The sequence below is a fragment of the Oculina patagonica genome, chromosome 13, assembly GCF_052425735.1.
Source record: "Oculina patagonica isolate OP01 chromosome 13, crgOcupat, whole genome shotgun sequence".
NCBI lineage: Eukaryota > Metazoa > Cnidaria > Anthozoa > Scleractinia > Oculinidae > Oculina > Oculina patagonica.
In genome coordinates, this window is record NC_135770.1 from 5,999,186 (window position 1) to 6,018,803 (window position 19,618).

Here is a 19,618-nt window from a genome sequence, read left to right on the forward strand (position 1 = left end):
GCTCAAAAGTTGCTCCAAAAATCCATAAAAGTTGCTTCTGATAAAAAAATTTGCTAGAAAGTTGCTCCAAAAAATCCAAAACGCTGCTTCTAATCAAGATAATTTCTATAAATATATGCTAATTTCCCTTTGAGAGTAAGATTTCTAAGCAGTTTTATGCAATTTAACAGCAAAAGAAGTATCTAAATAACATATTAAGGGGGAAATTTGTAAAATAACAAGGATTTCTTTAACTGAGAAAAATCGTGAAGATATCAATGACGTCATGTTTGCTGACGAGTTTTGTAATGTTTTAATGCACAATGAGCCGAAAGTTGAAATGTCTTCAGATGTTCCTCGAAAGTCTTCGGCAATCTCCGTAAATCTTCGGAAACGTTCGTATTGCCTTTGAACAACACTCGGATAACCTTCGGAGATCTTCGGTCTGGAAATGGCTCAAAATGCAACAAGTTGCTCGAGAAGAAAAAAGTTGCTCGAAGGGGAAAAAGTTGCTCGAATCATGAAAAGTTGCCAAAAAGTTGCCGAACAACTTGTGGAAAGCCCTAGCTGAAGTGTGGAAAGTTAATTATATCTTGGTTTGGAAAATCTGTGTTTGTCAGTTTGTTGTTTTCGATCATTGTTTCATAATAAGTTTCCCGAGCTTTAATATTTGCTTATAGCCACTTTGATTATAGGTAGGAGGGGGGCGGTTGGGAGAGGGGGGGGGGGGCGGGTGGGGTGGAAAAGGAAAACTGCATGACTTAGCTATTATCCACGCTTGATTATCCATTTCTATTCCTAGTTTTATTTTTGGGCCTTTTTTTCCTATGGCAAACATTTTATGCTTGGTTCAAAAGTAAAATTTAAATCTGTAAGCCAAAGATGATCAATATTCCTTTGCGATTTCTGCCAATTCATTCAGGGCTTCTCTTCAACGTTCTCGTCCCCAGTTCCCCCCTCAATATTTTACAACATGGCGACCCAGGAGAGGGTATCGTGTATGTCAAAGAAACTTATAAACAATCCGCTAAATGCCGTAGATGAGGCTTTGAAAGGACTTGTCGCTGCAAATCCGGGACTAAGGCTTTTAAAAGGCCACCGAGTTGTTATCCGTGAAGATATAGACGAGCTTCGGAAGACTGGGAAAGTGACACTCGTTTCAGGGGGTGGTAGTGGTCACGAACCAGCACAAGCAGGATTTGTGGGGAGGGGTATGCTGTCTGCCACAGTGTCAGGCGATGTGTTTACCTCTCCTCCGACCAAGTCTATTCTTGCTGCCATTAGAGCGGTTGGAAAACATAACCGCGGCGGAACGCTTTTGATTGTGACAAATTATACGGGTGATCGATTGAATTTTGGGTTCGCCGCGGAGAGGGCTGTTACGGAAGGAATTAAGGTGGAAATGGTGGTCGTAGGAGAAGACTGTGCCCTTATTAGCAAGGATAAAACGGCGGGAAGGAGGGGGCTATGTGGAACTGTTCTTATCCACAAGGTAATTATATTGGGTCACGCTAGTCACGCAATGACCGTGATTTTAGTTGAAGTAAGTTTTGTTATTATAAAAGTAAGAAATGAACGTAATGAATGACCCCACGAACAAAAAAGTGTATGAGTAAGGTATATATACGAGTGATATAAGATAGATTGGAATCCCACCTTGTTTGTATCCAAAAGAGAAGATTTCACGTAAAATTGTGTAACGTGTCACGTAAGCTTCATCTTGCGCAAGGACTCGACCCAGTTCTTCTCGAGTATCTTCAAAGATGGCGGCGGAGGAAAAGCCTACGACTTCCAAGAAGCTTATCAATAACCCGTTAGATGCAGTAGATGAAGCTTTAGAAGGAATCGTCGCTACGAATCCTGGGCTTAACCTGCTCAAAAATCACCGCGTTATTATCCGTGAGGATGTAGACGAGCTACGAAAGGCTGGGAAAGTGACCCTCATTTCTGGCGGAGGTAGCGGTCACGAGCCTGCTCACGCGGGATTTGTAGGCAAAGGGATGCTAACAGCTGTCGTAGCAGGCGCGGTGTTTACTTCCCCGCCGACCAAATCGATCCTAGCTGCTATAAGAGCTGTTGGCCGTGAAAACAGTGGAGGAACGCTTTTGATTGTGAAAAATTATACCGGGGACAGGTTGAATTTCGGCTTCGCTGCAGAGAGGGCTAAAGCTGAGGGTATGAAAGTTGAAATGGTGGTTGTCGGGGAAGACTGCGCTCTCACCAGCAAGGACAAAACAGCTGGAAGGAGGGGGCTTTGTGGGACTGTGCTTATCCATAAGGTAATGACTCGAGATCTAAGGGAAGAGGGATGGGAGGGGGGGGGGGGGTGGGGGGGGAGAGGAGAGCATAAGGCAAAACTGATATGCAAATTTGCTTATTTGGAGCCCAAGGGGAGTTTCATGAAAGCTTACAAGAAGAGGGGAATTAAACCTCTGGGTGTGGAAGGTGTTCCCCCTTTCATATAATAGCTTTCAACTTTCTACCCCCGACCTTTAAGAAATATGTCATGGATGGGACCTCACAACAAAGATAGGTGATTTGGTTGATTTTGGGGGTTGGAGTTGGAGAAGGTCAGTGGGGTGGGATAGAGAGAGAGAGAGAGAGAGAGAAAGACAGGGGAGGGGGTCTTGGAATTTTATGTTGAGTTAGCTTCAGAATTTTTTTTTCTTCAGAATACTCCAGGGATGATGGGTTAATTCCTCCCAGACTTAATTTTTCTGTAACTCAATAATAACATGGAGAAAGTGCTACCTATTTCTTCTAGAAAATACTGTGAGAAAAAGTTACAGAACATCACTTGTTTAGTTTAATGATCATAATAAAAATTATCTTTGCTTATGTATTCACATCAACAGCTTTTGCTAGTTCTGTGTTTCACACAGTGCACTTGATTGATTGATTGACTTCCTACAGGGTGTTTTCTAAAATATTTTACAGAATGTATTCATTATATTTTTTATTTACTTACCAGTTTATTTTAGTATCACTTTAAAACTGTACTGAATTATTTGTAGATTGCAGGTGCACTAGCAGAGGAAGGGAAATCTCTTGAGGAAATTACACAAGTGGCCAAAGCTGCTGCTCAAGCCATGGGTATGTGATTGTATAAACCAAGATACCGTAAAATTCTGGTTATAATAAGCCCTCCCACTTATAAGTCCCCCTGGTTATATTCCTATCTACCTGAAGACAAAAGAACACATCCAATTATAGCCCCCCCCCCTCCCCGGATATAAGCCCCCCCTCTGCTGGATAACAGATCTAGAACTGAACAGGGCTAAATGTTGCTTTATTATGACTTTTTAACTTGAAAACGTGTTTTGATCAACACTGCCGTTGCTTGTTTTGAAACCTTTTTCTGTAGATAAGCTCCCCCCCCCCATTTATAAGCCCACCCAAATTCGCTTACAAAGTATTATAAGCCCAGGGCTTATAACCAAAATATTAATGGTAGTTTATATAGCTTTAAGTGTGTAGTCCTGATTTCGGAAACCATTGATTTCTTGAACCTCTTGATAAATGAACCAAATGTTCTTTTATTCCCTTCCCGCAGTTAAACAGTGTAATTTTATTACTGGTTTCTTGAACTCTCAAATTTCTTGGGTGTGTGTGCATTTGTGCATAATGAAGTGAATATTCAACCTTGGCTGGTATGCTAAACATGATAGGAAATACAAGAATTCCTCTGTGACATTAGGGGTGTGTGGGAGTGGTCAAGAATTGAGCTCTGGCTGGTGTGTTCTTTGGCAAGCAAGTTAACTCTCACAGTACCTCTCTGACCACCCAGGAGTATATTATCTGGTGAATTGTTAGAGCATGTGCAGTATGTGACAAAATACTGGAATGACCTGTGATGTACCAGTGTCCCATCCAAGGGGAGAAGCAATACAGTAGAATCCTGATTTCTCCAACCCATTGATTTCTCACACCTCCTGATAACAAGAACCAAAAGTTGTTTCCGTTGAATTTGCTTCACTAAGTCAAACATTGCAATTTTTGCCTCCCAATTTCTTAAATTCCAAATTTCTCCAACCAATTGACTGTGTAGTTCATACTGTAAATCATAAATCACCCATACCTCCCCCCCCCCCAGAAAGTATTTTTTCAAGGCCCCTCCAACCCCTCTGGAAATTCCAATTAACCTTCATACATTTCCTTAGCATTTTTGGCTTTTGAGACCCCTCCCATCCCCAGGAATTTCCAATCCCTTCTGTGGGGGTAGTATTTACATTTTCTGGAGGCAAACCACACATTTGTCCAACTAATTTGTCCAACCAGTTTTCTACATAAACCAAAGCGATAAGGGTTCTTGCAGCTCCAATCCCTTGAATTAGGGCAAACTTCACCATAACTTTACCATAACATATTTATTGTTTCAGGTACCATTGGTGTAAGTTTGGCTCCTTGCAGTTTGCCAGGATCTTTGCCGTCCTTTGTTTTAGGCAATGATGAAATGGAGTTAGGACTGGGTAAGACTCACTCTTCTGTATCTCCTGTATTGCGTAAAAGGTTGGTTCTATGTTCAGGATAAGAGACCCTCAGATTTAAGAATGAGGAATACCTGTTAGTTTTACTTTTACAATAATATTGAAGTGCATGTGCACAAGTTTTGAAAAAGTACCTCAGGAATGAAATTCATTTATTTTAGACCTGTGTTTTTACCCTTGGTACAGCTTGGTATTTTCCTTTGTTCTGATGAATGATAATATATGATAATGAGTATAAGACAAAGAAAAATACCAGATTGTACCAGGGGTAAAATTGAACCACAACATAGAGAAATTTCAATGTTATTGAACTAGATAAGAAGGGGCACCCCAGATTGATTGATTAATTAATTAATTAATTAATTAATTATTATTAATAATTAATTGTTTAACCCCAATTAATTATCATCAAAGTCATGTAATTTATGGGTTTATAACTTTCTACAGGAATTCATGGAGAACCTGGTGTCAAAAGAGTTAAGGTATTGTACAGGCTTTATCACCATGACTGATCAACATCGTTCAAAAAAATCTCACCCGAGTACATAACCAGACCCTTTTTTTTACAAAATTCTTTCCTTCTTTTTGTGTTATTTGATTTAGCTTGAGCAGGCTGATCAAGTTGTCAAGACCATGATTGATCACATGTCAGATATTCAGAGTGGAGCGACGTTCAAGCTTAGCCTTAAACAGGGTGAGTAATTAAGTTATTATTACACACAGTTATCATAGTTTTTCCAGACTTCCAGGCTGAGGGGTGTACTTGCAAGGTGGTGCCTCAGCCTCTTAAGTTCTTCATCCTTCTTGATCAACAGCCACTTTCTCCTTACAATGTTTAATACAATGTCAAGCAGTTAGGTGACGAGAATAAAGAAAATCATCAACTAGAGGATATACAAGCTGTTTATAAATGTTAATAAAAATACAATGCTGATTACATGTGATGCATACCTCTGAAATTAAAGGGACTGTGTCACAGGGATTTTGCAGATTTTTGCTCTAAACTGTTCTGAAATTTGTGGTAGGCAACTTTACCCTAAATAAACATTATCTTTGAACTTTTAAAGGAATGTATAACCTTAATTTGCAGATAGAAATCAAGCTAGCACTATAAATATTGATTTTTCGAAGATGTGCGGAAACAACTTAAAAATATTTGCCTAACTTTTTTAAATTGCAATCCGTTTTCATCAGAGCCATCTGCAGCCAAAGATGCTTGTTAACAGTTTCAGCGCTTTAATATAGCAATTTTTAATAAAAATGGACTATTTTTTTTAGGTTTCCTGTATCACAAATAAAAGTTTTGGCGGTTCAAAAACCTGGTAAAATCTGTGACATAGTTCCTTTAAGAAAATCATCAAGTAGGGGATATTCTCTTGATGTACTACCAACTTCTTCAAACTACAGTTAAGAGCAATGTATAACAGTCAGAATGGGAATTTCAAGCTTGGTCATTTTTATTTTTCAATGTATTGTATTACAGGTGAAAGTGTAGCCCTTGTGGTGAATAATCTTGGAGGAACGTCAGTTTTAGAACTGAACATTGTAGCAAGGGCAGCGATCACATATCTTAGTAAGTAGAGGCAGTTACTAACTTCAGTAAACATGGTGATACAACCCTCCAAGTTGCGACCATTTTAGTCGCCATGGGGACTAGAATTTTGTAATTGGTGACTAAATTGTAGAACAAGTCGCCATCCTGGCGAGTATAAGAGGACTGCTCTGGAGCTTGAGCAGACTATCATCAGTGAAAATCCAAATTAAAAACTGCTGTGTACGTTATGGATTCACTTTGAAAAATTTCTGGGTTTTGTAAACTGATCTTTTTATTCTTTCATTCGTTCATTTGTTTCTTTCATTAAGTTTTTCCAGGGAAAAATATGCGGTAAAATTTTGTTTCATTCACGCTTTTTGATGCATAGATTTGCAGATAGTAAAATTTTGGTGACCAAAAATTTTCTATATAAAGAGACTTCACCTAAATAGATAGTAGCCAAATGGCCACTAAGGAAAAAAAGTTAACTTGGAGGGTTGTGATATAGTCAATATCATTTATCCAACATCTTGATAAGTGGACATCTTTCAAAGCCCACCTTTCTAAAACAGGTACCTTTTAACCAGACCTTTCTAAGGCAGAAACCTCTTTGTTTAGGGACACCTTGGTAAGACAGACAGATCTCTAAAGCAGGAGCTATTTTTAACCAGACAATTTTCTAGACACCCTTCTAATGGGGAGTGTTGAGCTGGTTCAATATTAAGATGATAATAGATTATTTAAAACATCTATAGATCTGTTTAACATTTTTCTTGGCCTGTGTTCATTTTTATCCAGCTAAAGAAAAGGGTGTTACAGTAGATAGAGTTTACAGTGGCAGTTTTATGACATCACTGGAAATGGCAGGAGTATCAATCACTTTGCTTCATCTCGATGAAACAAGAACACATTGTTTAGGTAAGTGGTACTGTACGTTGTTCAGGAGTTTGAAAACTGGGAGAAACTTGTTTTTCAGAATTGAAAATTATCTTGGTGCATAAATTTGACAATAAGTAATTTGCAGTTTGGTTTAAAAACTTGAATTTGCTACTTTTCAACCAATCAGAAGCAAAACCAAAACCAACCATGACTCACTCACAAACATTTTCCTGCACTTTTGTGCCAGCTATGTTCATGTATTTGCTTTGAGTTTTAAGATTGTCTGTGTCCTTTTTGATTGGCCAGAGTGATTACTTTGGTTTCGGTTTTAAGCCACTCAGTTGAAAATTGCTCTGTTGATACACAGTAGTATACATATTGCAGCAGTATAAATATATTTTTTTAACTTATCACTAAGGTAACGTTATATTATAACACCTGGGAGGTGGTCTGATAGCATAAAAAGGATGACTTTGCAGCTCTTACTATAAAAATGAACAAGTTTTGTGGCACTAGTGGTTCAATATTAATAAAACCTATAAATTAATGGTTTGTCACTCAAGTTTAATTTTCTTGCATACCTTTGTCCCCTGTACAGATCAAAGCACAACTGCACCAGCCTGGCCGCGTGTCTCTTTATCAGCTACTACAGGCTACAAGAGAACTGACAAACAGCCTTTGGAATTATCACAGGATGCTGTAGAAGACAAAAAACAAGTTATCGCTGAAAAATTGACGTTTTTAGGTCAGATAACTTAACTTGTCATTATACATATACACTGAATTTGTAAGGTCTTATGAAATAAGAAAACCTTATGAAGTGGCAGTGAATTTTACGTGCCAGTTGTTGTTTTTTCTTTAGTTTGTCTCCTTGTCTGTTCCATTCTTCGGTATTGATACTCTTCTTTTCTGAATGGATGAGGGCAATGTGACACACGTTTTCCAGAGGTCACGAAAAAGATGGGAAAAATATTTTCAAATTTAGGGAAAAGCCAAGGATGGTCATAAAATTCTGAATTTCTTGTCAAATTCAGGGAAAAGCCCGGAAGTTTAATTTTACCCTTGTTTTATTTTTTTTTCAATTTGCAGGTGAACAAGTTTATGCAGTTATCAGTAATGTGGCTGATGCTCTCCTTGCTGCTGAAGGCAAACTCAATGAGCTGGATAATCTTGTTGGTGATGGAGACTGTGGGACAACCCTGTCTCGTGGGGCATCAGGTACAAAGCACTTTGCACACATTGCGTGCCTATTTATAATGCTAGGTAATGGCTTTAAATTTGGGATGGCAAGAGTTAACATCGATATTTTTAAGGAAACTTTTGCGTCCACTTACATAACTTCCTTTTTGCAGCCATAAAGAAAGCTTTGGGATCACGTGATGCTGCAGGGTTGCCGTGTAACAATCCAGAACAGCTGTTATTAGCTCTTGCTAATTTATGCGAGGATCACATGGGTGGAAGCTCAGGGGTGGTAAGTTATCCTTCATGTAAGAATTCACCTTCAATCACTAATGTTAATGTGAACGCCATGGTAAAAACAGTCCAAATGAAGATTCTATGAAGGCTACTTTCTGTTTTGACCAGGGTGGATGTAAACAAGTACATGTAATTATAACAAGCAGTTAATTTTTCCATCATGAAATAGTTAATTTACCAAGAAATACGAAGCACAAAACAGTTGAGTTTTTTCGCAAAATTAGTAGTGCGAGTTTAAGGAACTCCGAGCCCACGAAATTATATATTATATGTTAATAATTGCGCTGTCGGATGTTCGTTTGGTCTTTCGAGAAAACTTTTAAAATTAGGTTTATGTCAGAACTTAACGTTTCTTAAGAAGTTAAAGGATTTAACAGAAGTTCAAGCTTTCACGTGCAGAACTGAAAAATGCAAATTGCACGGTGGCGTGTTAAAATTAGGGTGTTTAACTCAATCATTTCTGTGCATGAATTCTTATAGAGCGATTTTCGATGGAGTGTCGTAAAATCAAAACAAAAGTAAACAATCCAGTGAACAATCAAAACTCGAAGCAAAAACATGTAGCCGACACAAAGCGCGGGAAAACGTGTGCCAACGAGACGCGGGCACAAAGCGCGGGAAAACGTGTGCGAGCGAGACGCGATTGGTGGCTGAGAAAGTGACGCGAGTTTTTTAAACCAATCACTTAGCAAAGGCCGAAGGAATGCAAAATCAAAGACAATGCGAATTACTTTCGACACTCAAGTGAAAACCGCTCCATCGGTAACCCAATCCTTAGTTATGATTGTGTGGTCTTTCACAGTTCTACAGTCTCTTCCTTACGTCTGGTGCAGTTCATTTCAGAAGTGACTCGGCTGCAAAGGCCTGGGCTCAAGCTTTGGACGCTGGTGTCCAGGCTATCATGAGGTATGCACAAAGACTCGAAAATTTCCATCTGGTTTGAACCTTTCATCTATCTAGCCTTTCAGTTATCTGTCACTGCTTTGTTGATTAGTACAATCTTGAATTCAGCTTTTGTTGGCGGTAGTTGATTTTCCCAGTAAAATTAGCAAAAATCAAAGAAACCTAACAAACAACGTGTTTTCATTTTGATTATTGTTAGGTATGGTGGAGCCGAACCCGGGGACCGCACAATGGTATGTGATACAAAATGTATGCTTTGCATTGTGTAGATAAATTTTGTAACGTTTTTGGCTGTGTAAACTGCAATGTCAGGCACTTGATTGTCAGTTTTTTGTAGCAATAGAATGCACTGTGCTATTGCAGCTCGAAACGCACCGGTATCAGGTCTTAAATGGGTTTATGGCTCCAAGGCTCTAGCGTTAAAACAGAGCTTCAGGGCAACAAAAAGGACAATGATAGGGTTTAGGGCTTAATCGCCTTATTTCTCAGGGCTCCCAGCAAAGAGAATCGATAATTTGTTCGGACTCGAAGAAAGTCAAGCCCTGGATTCTAGGTTCAATGCAAAAACATTACGGCTACAAGGGTACAGAGGTTTTCAACCCTGGTAAAACGTCGCCAAAAAGTATAATTTAATGGGATTTGCTCTAGGTGCCAAGACGTTTGAATAACCTGTTGTTTCCTTTTCAGCTTGATGCGTTGCATCCCGCGGGATCATCTTTGAATACGCAACTCGCTTCAGGAACAGACCCGATGGAGGCACTGAGAAAGGCAGTCGAGGTATTTATAATGATGTGCTTTTTCTAACCTGTGAATTGAAGATTCAGCCGAGATTCAAGATTCAAATAGTGCAGTCTGGTGTGAGTCGAAAAGCGCTGGACATGCAGTAGAATTGAAGCATTTGGCAATTATTTAAAAATAACATTCAGTTTGTTAAGACAGTGGGTTTTTCCATCAGCTTTACAACAAAACTGATGCCAATACAAGCACTCATAGAAGTAAGAATTATAGAAAAAAAAACACAAAATCCTTACTAACAGTGTACCTAAAATAAAAGTTAAAAAGATGAAAACAGCAAAATACTAAGATTTAGGCTAAAATTTAATTACATCTGTATAAAATAGAAAAAAATTAAAAGTTACAAACCATTTTACATATCATCATTAAAAAACTTCATGAAGAAACGTAAAATTCACTGTTGTGGTCTGTATTTTCTGTAAAACGCAGTGGATGCCTAAGAAATATAGCATGATTTATAACTGGCAGTGTTTAACTCCAATTCTGATCTGTAGAACAAAACGGCCAGCAATATTGCAAACCTTCGATGCGACTGAATGATTATGTGAACTCAATCTGAAAGTGCTTATTTATCTTCATCTACCTTTCTCCTTCTTTAATTTTTTAACGTTCTATTTATTCCAGGCTGCAGAGCATGGAGCCCAGTCTACCTCCACCATGGCCGCCCGAGCTGGTCGCTCCAGTTATGTCAGTGAAAAGCACTTGAATTGCCCAGACCCTGGAGCCCTTGCGGTGGCGATTTGGTTCCGAGCGGCTTATGGCGCCCTGAAAAAGTAAGCGACGGTAGAGAGGTACGTGGTAAATGCGTTTTTGCTTGTTTTGACTGTGCATTTAAAGGGAAGGGTGTTGGGTTGCTGGGATTGTACAATAGGGCGATTTTTGATAGTGTCGTAAGCCCAAAACCAAAGTAATCACTTTGGCTAATCAAAAGGACAGACAATCCAGTGAACCAATCAAAACTCGAAGCAACCTCGGTTGGTGCGCAACCTCGTTAAAGCTCGCCTCGCTCGCCTTAAAGACTTATGAGAGGTCGACTTAGAGCAAGTCTACAAATGCGTGTAACCGGCACGAAGCGCGGGAAAACGTTAGTGAGCGAGTCACGATTGGTTTTGGATTTACTTCTGATTGGTTGAGAAAGTGGCGCGCATTATTTAGACCAATCACAAAGGGTAGTAAAGCAAAACCAAAGCAAACGCGAATTACTTTCCAAACTCAAATGAAAATCGCTCTAATCAGTGGCAAGGATTTAAGTAAATGTACTTGTTGTTCTTTGAGTTTAACTACAACGTGTGTTTTCAGTTGTGTGCTTCAATCATTTGACCTTCTCCCAAAGTTTTTCCCGCCAATGCAGTTTTGGTGGCAGCGGCATGCAGTGAGCTGCGAGAGGTGGCTGCGAAACGCAATTTTTCCCGCGCTTTTTGCTGCACACTGATTAGCTCAAAGATCGGTTCTGTCAAAATAATTTCAGTTTGTGTTTTAGTAAATTTCGAGTTTTAGCAACTCTGGAAGGTTTTATTGACTCCTATCATAATGAGTTGTTTTCTCTTGTGTCATACGAAGCTAAAATAAAATTCTTTTGAAAGAGTGTACCACACATTCCTCAAACCCTTTTTTTGTTCTTTATGTCAGGATTTTAAATGATACTTGAGGGATCAAGCAAGATTTTATAGAGAAAGAGAATTGATGGACGGTTTCCTGACTAAAAAACAGTTTTCTTAGTGATATTTTATTAGGAGACGCAAATGATTTCTTGAAAAAGAAATTTTGTATTAAATTAGGCTACTATTATATGAAGAACAATAATTTATGTAGATTTGAAAGTAATAACATTCACAATAACATTCACAAAATACAGTACAATTAAACTCGCTGTACATGATTACTGGTAGTGTTTTTATCTCTGAATGCTGAAAGTTCATGCGTTTCCTCTTAAATAGTCCTGCTTAAACTGACTGAACAACTTTCAGTGTTCGCTCTAAGAACTCGTCACACCAAAATTAAAGTTGGAAGTGACTGTTTAAAGAGATGTCGCCAACATGCAGCAACTGTGGCGCCGTTTTAGCGCAGGTCAATTAGTTCTGTGTTTTTTTTTTTTAATGAAACTTTATTACACGCAACACTATTTACATAGGTACTACAGAGAAATACATATTTACAACGGGCTATTTACAAGAGACATACTTTTTACATGAACATTTTCAAAAGGAAAAAAAATTGTTAATTACAAGTATAACTAATTATGTCTACTTCTAAAATATACTGAATTCTTACTCACAATACAACGCTAAAATACAATACATTACGCTAATTACATTAATACAACGAGACACATTTTAAATAATGACTTACTAACTTGAAAAACAAAGATTATTTGTATACGGTTCCTTTATTATTCTACATTATTAGTTCTGTGTTGGTGGACGTACGCCCAGTAAGGGCTGGTTATAGCAGCTCTCGCGGATCAATAGTCGTTTCTGGGAAACTGCCCACCTACCCCTCCCCTAACCTAACATTAACACTGACTTCTTTCTTTGGGCAAAATGTTAGGTTTGGGGAGAGGTAGGTGGGCAGTTACCCAGAAACGACTAGGTTAGGGGAGGGGTAGGTGGGCAGTTTCCCAGAAACGACTATTGATCCGCTCTCGCAAGGTCTCACATGAATGGCTCGCTGGACCCTTCGAGAGAACAATAGAACAAACAACAGGAGCAATGCTTCCAGCCCCCCACACAATAGCAACTGCTACACTGGAGGATCAGTAGATTTACAAGCTTACGAGAGCTGCTACACTACTGGGTTATACATCGCATTATAGCACTGGTTACCGAACTCGTTTGTGTGACTGTCAATCCTTTGCTCCCAGACCGTTATTATTAAAGGGAACCTCTGTTCTTGAGGCAAGTTGACGTTGAGTTGTTTGAATTAATGCCTAAACTACAAATTTTACAGGACAGGGGAGAAACAACATTTAATAACAACCGTAAACGGAAAAGATTATGGCTTTTAAATTTCCCGCTGGGCGCCATTTTGGAATTTATGACGTCAGTGCGTTGCCCAATTGTTTCACACAAAAGAACCTCTGCTTTCTAATTATAGCGGCAACGCAGTGACGTCATAAAATTCAAAATGGCGGCGCGCGGGAAATTTAAAAGCACAAAAATTGACAAATCAAAGGCCCAGTATTCTAATGAAAAAACGAATCCGCGACTTTAAACAACCAAAACGATTTTAGACTGTGGTAAACTTATTATTTTGACCAGAACTGTTTTACAGTCGAGGTTCCCTTTAACTTTTCATTTCCTCTTTACATCACTGGTTTTGTTTTACAGCTCTTTTTCTCACGCCCCACGGAAACGCGCGCATTCATTAGCTAGTTCATGGTCACATCACATCTAACCTTAAACTGTTTCATAAAGCAGGCAACGTTACGTTGCGAAAATTGTGACTTTTGAGGGGAAAAGGGCACTGTTATACGCTAATTGTTGTCCGCTTTTTGACGCGAATAGATTGTGACTGAAGATAGCATGATGTCTGTGGTCCCTATGTGTATGTGGCTGGAACTAAATGGTTCTTTTCTTCAGTGTATAAAAGTTAAAAGTCAATTCATGAGTTTTGATTGGTTGACAGGCCATGGTATATGAGCTCATATACTATGGTCCACAAATATGGCAGGTGTAGTCAGCGAGAACAGCCGGGAAGCTCAAATATTGCAATTCTTTTGGTGTTTTCAATAAAACAATTTTTCCACTCGCTCTTGTTCGATATGGAATAGTTAGCCAAATTGGCGCTACGTGCCTCGTTGGCTATCTACATCTCATATCCAACACGCGTTCATGAAATAATTGTAATTGTAAATGACGTCATAAAATGATCAAAACTCAAGTGGAACCACGAGCCGTCAGACGAGTGGTTTCACTGCAAAGATTTGGAAATTTTATAGGGCCAATTCTATGGTCTACAAGAGTGAAACCATGACAAAAATTTGGTCGATTTGTTTTATACAATAACACGAAAAATTTACTGATGCATTAGATGGAAAATCAGTGCAGAATCACGCGTGTGTAACAGCTCGTTAGATTATAATTTTACAACTTAAAGCCCAAAAATGTGTGGGAAATTTCGTCCCAACAGTTCCAGCTGACTTTTCACAACTCGCCGGGCTTCTGTATTCTTTGAAAAGTCGCGTCAATTTCTCAAGTTTTTTTCGAAAGTTGCCTTACGTTGCGTTTCAGGTTACGTCACGATCTATACCTTCATCGACCTTAGCTCTCGACCAATGAGCGCGCGAGAATTCTCTCAGTTATCGAGTAAACGATTTTTGTTATTCAAGGAATTTTCTTCGCATGCAAATTAATAGTTTGATTCTTTTGTCATTTGAACGCGTGCCCTAAATTGTTTGTTCACTGTACACTCTGACGCGATCGCTAGAACTCGCTAGCATGGTTCGCGTGAGAATTTTAACTCGGCTTTAAGTCTTGTATGAAAGTGATCGTGTCATTTCTTTGGACGAGATAACTCTCGAAAACACGTCGACTTGGGTAATACTCTTATTTACTGACACCTGTTATTGCGCATGTGTAGGCTTGACCTTTCAAACCAATATCACTTATCCAAGCTATTTGAGTCAAGTCCATTTTGGTCCGAGTAGAATCGGAAATCACAAACCAAAATAGTTTGCGGTTAATATACGATCTGGGCAGTGTATTTCACGTGCGCAAACAAATTTCGCGTGTGTATAGAAGCTTTTTCGAGAAAGTTGATGCTATTAACATCGTTATCACAACGATACGCCATGTTACACTCAAAAATTGTCACTGCTCTCCAATTATAATTATTTGGTCATTAATCATAATTAGTGGGACATGTTTTCGTAATAAAACCCGGCTCTGCATGCCTCGTCAAGTTTCGCTGACCCATGTCGAATACTCTTATCACGAACAAATACGTGCGACATAACAAGTGCTATCGCGTGTTCGAGTGGCGTCAATTTGTCGCGGTTATTCCCAGATATTTAGTCATTTCAAGTTTGAAATGTTTTTGATGATGACAATCGCGCTGCCTTTTTGTAAGTTAGCGATAACCTTCGGACACCATGAACTTTTGATTAGCAGCCAGTTTTCTGCCGTGCTTGGTGGGAATTGTTTAGGTGGGGGTCGGTACGTGTTGGCTTCAAGATTTGGGGCGATATACATTACACAGTCACAATTCCAATGATAAGTCGTGGGTTTAATTTTGTTCAGCAGTTCATACTGGGCTTTTCTGGTGGGCGTATTAAAACGATTGGGCTTATATATCTTAAAGGGATTTTGCGTCTTATATTCATATGTTGTTGTTTAAGATCTAGATGAATTTTCAAGTCAAAATGATTTTAAACTAGGTGGATTTGTATTATCTTTTTTTAGATTTATTGACATAATCCTCATAGGAGCAGTGTCACGTTATTTTAAGTAACTTTTCTGATTACTTCCAAATTGAAGAAAACCTTAAAATAATAGTTGTGTAATATAGAAAAACAACCAAGGAGTACCTTATTACATGAAATTTTCGCGACACGTTAATTTCGCGATTTTGGTGTGCGCATATTTCGCGACACTTAAATTTCGCGATTTTGCGAAAATTTTGCATTTTGAATCACTTTAATTTCGCGCTTTTGGGTAAGACAATTTACATTTCCTTGGTAACGTCAAAATTAACAAAAACGCAGGGGCGAGACTAATTCTCGGCAATAGCAACAACGACCCCAACAACAGTGTAGTTCTCACAATGTCTCGAAGTAGGTTATGCTTGTACGTGCATAAGTTATTGTTCTTGAGTCAATTGACGACAACATCCATTTTCATTGAAAATTTCTTCCTTCAGTGGTACTAAACTTATTTTTTCTTGATTGTTGACATAACGTGAGTCACTTAATTTTCGCGTTATGTTATGTTCGCGACACTTATTGTTCGCGTCACTTTAATTTCGCGATTTTTTTGGAATCGCGAAATTCGCGAAATTAACGTGTCGCGAAAATTTCATCTAATAAGGTAAAAACGCGAAAACAACCAAGGATGGTTTCGACTGACGAAGATTAAGACGGATTACGAACTACAAACATGGAAAAACTTGCCAATTTTTTCAAGTTGCGTTGTCCGTGACGTAGTTTAAACAAAGGAAAATAGAAATCAAACTAGCCTTTAAAAAATCATTTTGACCTAAAATTCTCATTAAATTACTTAAACATCTACAAGAATACCGTATGCTAATTGGTCGTCAAAAACTAGACACTTAACACGTTGATATTAGGACACAAAATAACGAGTTCTATGGTGCTTAAATGAAGAGCCACGAGTTTTTTCAAAATACTTTAACGACACAAACTTCAAACAGTTTTCACAATAGGAGACTTTAGAAGTAATTGGAAGAAATTATGTGACAAGATTAAAAAACTCATCATCTACATGTCTAAATATACCTTAAAAGCCGCGGAACTAATTCAATAAGAAATACACGGCAAAGGGCTTGAGGTTTAATTGAGTCACGGAGAATGTTTTGCGCGACTCCAGAGTTTACACACTTTAAGCATTTTTGATATAAAAAGTTGTGAGGGCTTTCCTTTGAATTCCCCGGATCAAATACTTGAATTAAGTCCGAGTTAAACTTTACTTTACCACTAGAGGAAGGCTGACTGCGTTTAGCCGTGGCTATCGGTAAAGGGCTACCCAGCTTAACCACGACTGTCTGAAAGCCCTGTCTACACTTCCCCTCAAACTTCATTACAAGATTTTGTCTTTCAAAATGGGAGTACATGAAAGAATTTCATGAAAGAATTTATAAGTTGTTTACATGTATTCAGAGGTCATAACTTGGGAAGTACTCATCATTTTTTTTATCACCCACATTATGCCTTCGATCGATCGCCACCATCTTTAGCCATGCCGGAAACTCCTACAACAAAGACCTTATTCGACATTGCGGTGGAATTGAAGTAGAGCCTTACACCAGGTTAACACATAGCACATCCGGGAATAAACGAGCACATCCGGGAATAACTCGTTTACTCCCGGATGTGCTGTGTGTTTTCCCAATCTCGAAAACGTGCTCTATTGGGGCCTCTGTTGGGTCATGATATTGTATTCATAGCCGTTCAAAAATTCCTTCCCAAATCAGATCAGTGCTCTACATTATTTTTAGTTGTCTATTGTCGATATTGTGGTACAAATAAAATACCACAACGATAAGACCACTGTATCGATGAGTATTTTGCTCGCATGCTAGATTGTTTTGCGCGATTGTTGGATGCAAACGTACATGATATTCCAAATAAACCTAGAGGTATTTTTCAGTGGGATCCGCCTGTTTTGCTTGTAAGACTGCCATTGATATTTTCGTTTGGAAGTCGAGACATTTCTCCATTCAGTAACGCAGAGTTAGTTAAACATATGCTATTTGACACGACTTTTTTTGATATAAACATTCAAAATATTGCATAGAAAAGCCAGCGCTTCCTTACCAAGGAAACCTTCAAGCGACCGGACATGCACTTTCTTTCACCAGCGTTCTTAGTAATATTGACCCTCAATCGAGTGTTTGGAGTGTATATATTGTATATAGGATACTTTTATTATGCTGTGGTTAGAGATGCGAAGACAAACAATTCCGACGCACTCGTGTTTATTATGCTATTTTTACTTCCCGTTTTTTTAAACCGACCGGTTGCACGTAGCGACCTATTCAATGAAAATAAATCATTTGCTCAAATGGGGTGTGCTCACAGTTCGTGATGGAATGAAAGCTTTGTGAAGTCTAAACGACATTTATGAAATAAGCAAGATGGTTTTCAAAATCATTAACTGTTAGTAGATCAGTACTTTCCATAGACACAGAAATTTACGGTTTTCAAGAGCGTTTTGCACTTGTTTTCAAAGAGTTATAGAAAAAAAAACTCGTGAATGTCTGATAGAATATCTAGCAACCCTGGACACACTCGCCACAGACTTAGAAGTCTGAAAACGAAAAACTCAAAGTTTTCTGTTTCTTACAGGTAAATAAAACGCATTTTTGGAATAAAGGAATAGCATGATTCTTTTTTACCGGTCACTACAATGTCACTACAATGTTCGAGCAACAGACGCCGGCCAAAACATTGAAGTTTGTTGATATTGAAATCGTTTTACATCCTCGACATCGTATACATCCTCACTTCCTAATTTCGATCCTAATTGCTTCCTGCCATTTGTTCAGCATTTTTCCACAAAACCAAGCCATTGTTGTTGGGTTTTCTTTGGCCTAAGTGTTTTCGAGCTTCTAGAGATCATTCCAAATATAGGTGACAGACAGTTTTTGAGTGAACCGGCTCACTTAGCAAACATGGTGTAATTCTGTTTTAATTAAGGATGATAACCTCTGCTTGTATGTTATTCTCCCAAAATTCCATCCGTCTTATTTTGTTTACTTTTCACGGATCTCAGACTTGACTGTCTGAAATATTTGTTTACCGAAAGCTTAGAAGACGTCTGACAATTTTTTCTCTTCCTTCCTTCAGCCTTCTTTATTCAGTGTCGGGTTTTTCTACGCATTGTGCATGGCGCAAAAAATACGGCCAGCTTCGCACAGTTAGGCAAGATAAACTTTTGAGATGTGCCGGGTTTTGAAAGGCAGTGTCAGAAGATACATGTGATAGAGTTCACACAACTTGAGTTTTAGTGTACAGTAGTTTCCCGGCAGGAAATCTCAGATCCGTTAATGCGCCTTGAGCACAGAGCGACGAATGAAAATATGCAGTGTTTTTCTTTCACTTGTGTGTCCTTGAACGTTAAAAATGCCAATTATTTAACATACAGGCGTTTGAAGCGAGGCGCCTTTTAACGCCAGCAGTATTTTGTCATTCGCACTTCAATTGAAATGGTTAACGTGCGATGCGGCCATACACCGGTAAACTTTTTGCATTCAATGGCTTATATAACTGCCCCTCTAAAAAAACGTGAAGTTTGTTGTTTTTTTTTTCTTGTACTTTAAGGTAAAAGTATAAATATTTCTTGATCCATAAATAGAATCTCTTCTTGCCAATAAAAGAAAGAAAACCGCTTCCAATATCGGAGAGTGTCACCAGGACTTGGAACAGCTCAAAAACACGATGGTATTTCAAGTTGCTATAGTTGACAATTTAATTGGCTTACTTAACTAATTCTTTGCGTTCACGAAAGTTTTTTTACGAGAATCATTTCAAGTGCATGGAGTTGTTATTAAGTATATTTGCGCTGTTTGTTTGTTGGGAAGGAATCCATGCACAGGAACAAGCGAGACATGTGAACTGAAAACACCAAAAACATATAATTGTCGGTATATTGTCGCGATGAGTGAGTTTTGCCCACAAATGACCTCGATGGCACGCCACAAATTCCCGGCTTCTGTGGACTGTTTTTGTTTGATATTGTACCCTTTATTAAAACATTTATGGACTCTGTGGGCGGGATATTGGACCTCATAGATCCATTTTGCAAATACGTCACGGAGTCAAAGCCAAATGGCTTTAATTTGAATACAAAAATGACATAGTAAATTAAGCGAAACTATTCTTTATTGCGTT

At 38.6% G+C, this 19,618-nt stretch overlaps 1 protein-coding gene across 2 annotated transcripts; it reads left to right on the forward strand.

Annotated features, from left to right (window-relative positions):
- Nucleotides 1–965: 965 nt before the first annotated feature.
- Nucleotides 966–11,899, forward strand: LOC144634962 (triokinase/FMN cyclase-like). 2 transcript variants are annotated; one of them, XM_078494009.1, is made up of 15 exons: nucleotides 966–1,471; nucleotides 2,994–3,072; nucleotides 4,359–4,448; nucleotides 4,914–4,948; nucleotides 5,070–5,160; nucleotides 5,950–6,039; nucleotides 6,799–6,918; nucleotides 7,478–7,624; nucleotides 7,969–8,097; nucleotides 8,232–8,350; nucleotides 9,158–9,261; nucleotides 9,458–9,491; nucleotides 9,946–10,035; nucleotides 10,678–10,844; nucleotides 11,683–11,899. In XM_078494009.1, exons 1-14 carry the CDS (start codon nucleotides 980–982, stop codon nucleotides 10,828–10,830), a joined length of 1,773 nt encoding a protein of 590 aa, XP_078350135.1. In that variant the 5' UTR covers nucleotides 966–979; the 3' UTR covers nucleotides 10,831–10,844; nucleotides 11,683–11,899. The 2 variants fall into 2 exon arrangements, with proteins under 2 accessions (XP_078350135.1, XP_078350134.1); XM_078494008.1 differs by lacking the exon at nucleotides 966–1,471 and adding an exon at nucleotides 1,507–2,258 and having other exon boundaries at nucleotides 11,683–11,897.
- The last annotated feature ends 7,719 nt before the right edge of the window (nucleotides 11,900–19,618 follow it).

Coding starts and splice junctions, on each gene's coding strand:
- LOC144634962 (XM_078494008.1), top strand. CDS start 1,743: ATGGCGGCGGAGGAAAAGCCTACGACTTCCAAGAAGCTTATCAATAAC. Junction 9,492..9,945: donor AACCCGGGGACCGCACAATG/GTATGTGATACA, acceptor TTTCCTTTTCAG/CTTGATGCGTTGCATCCCGC. Junction 10,036..10,677: donor CACTGAGAAAGGCAGTCGAG/GTATTTATAATG, acceptor TATTTATTCCAG/GCTGCAGAGCATGGAGCCCA.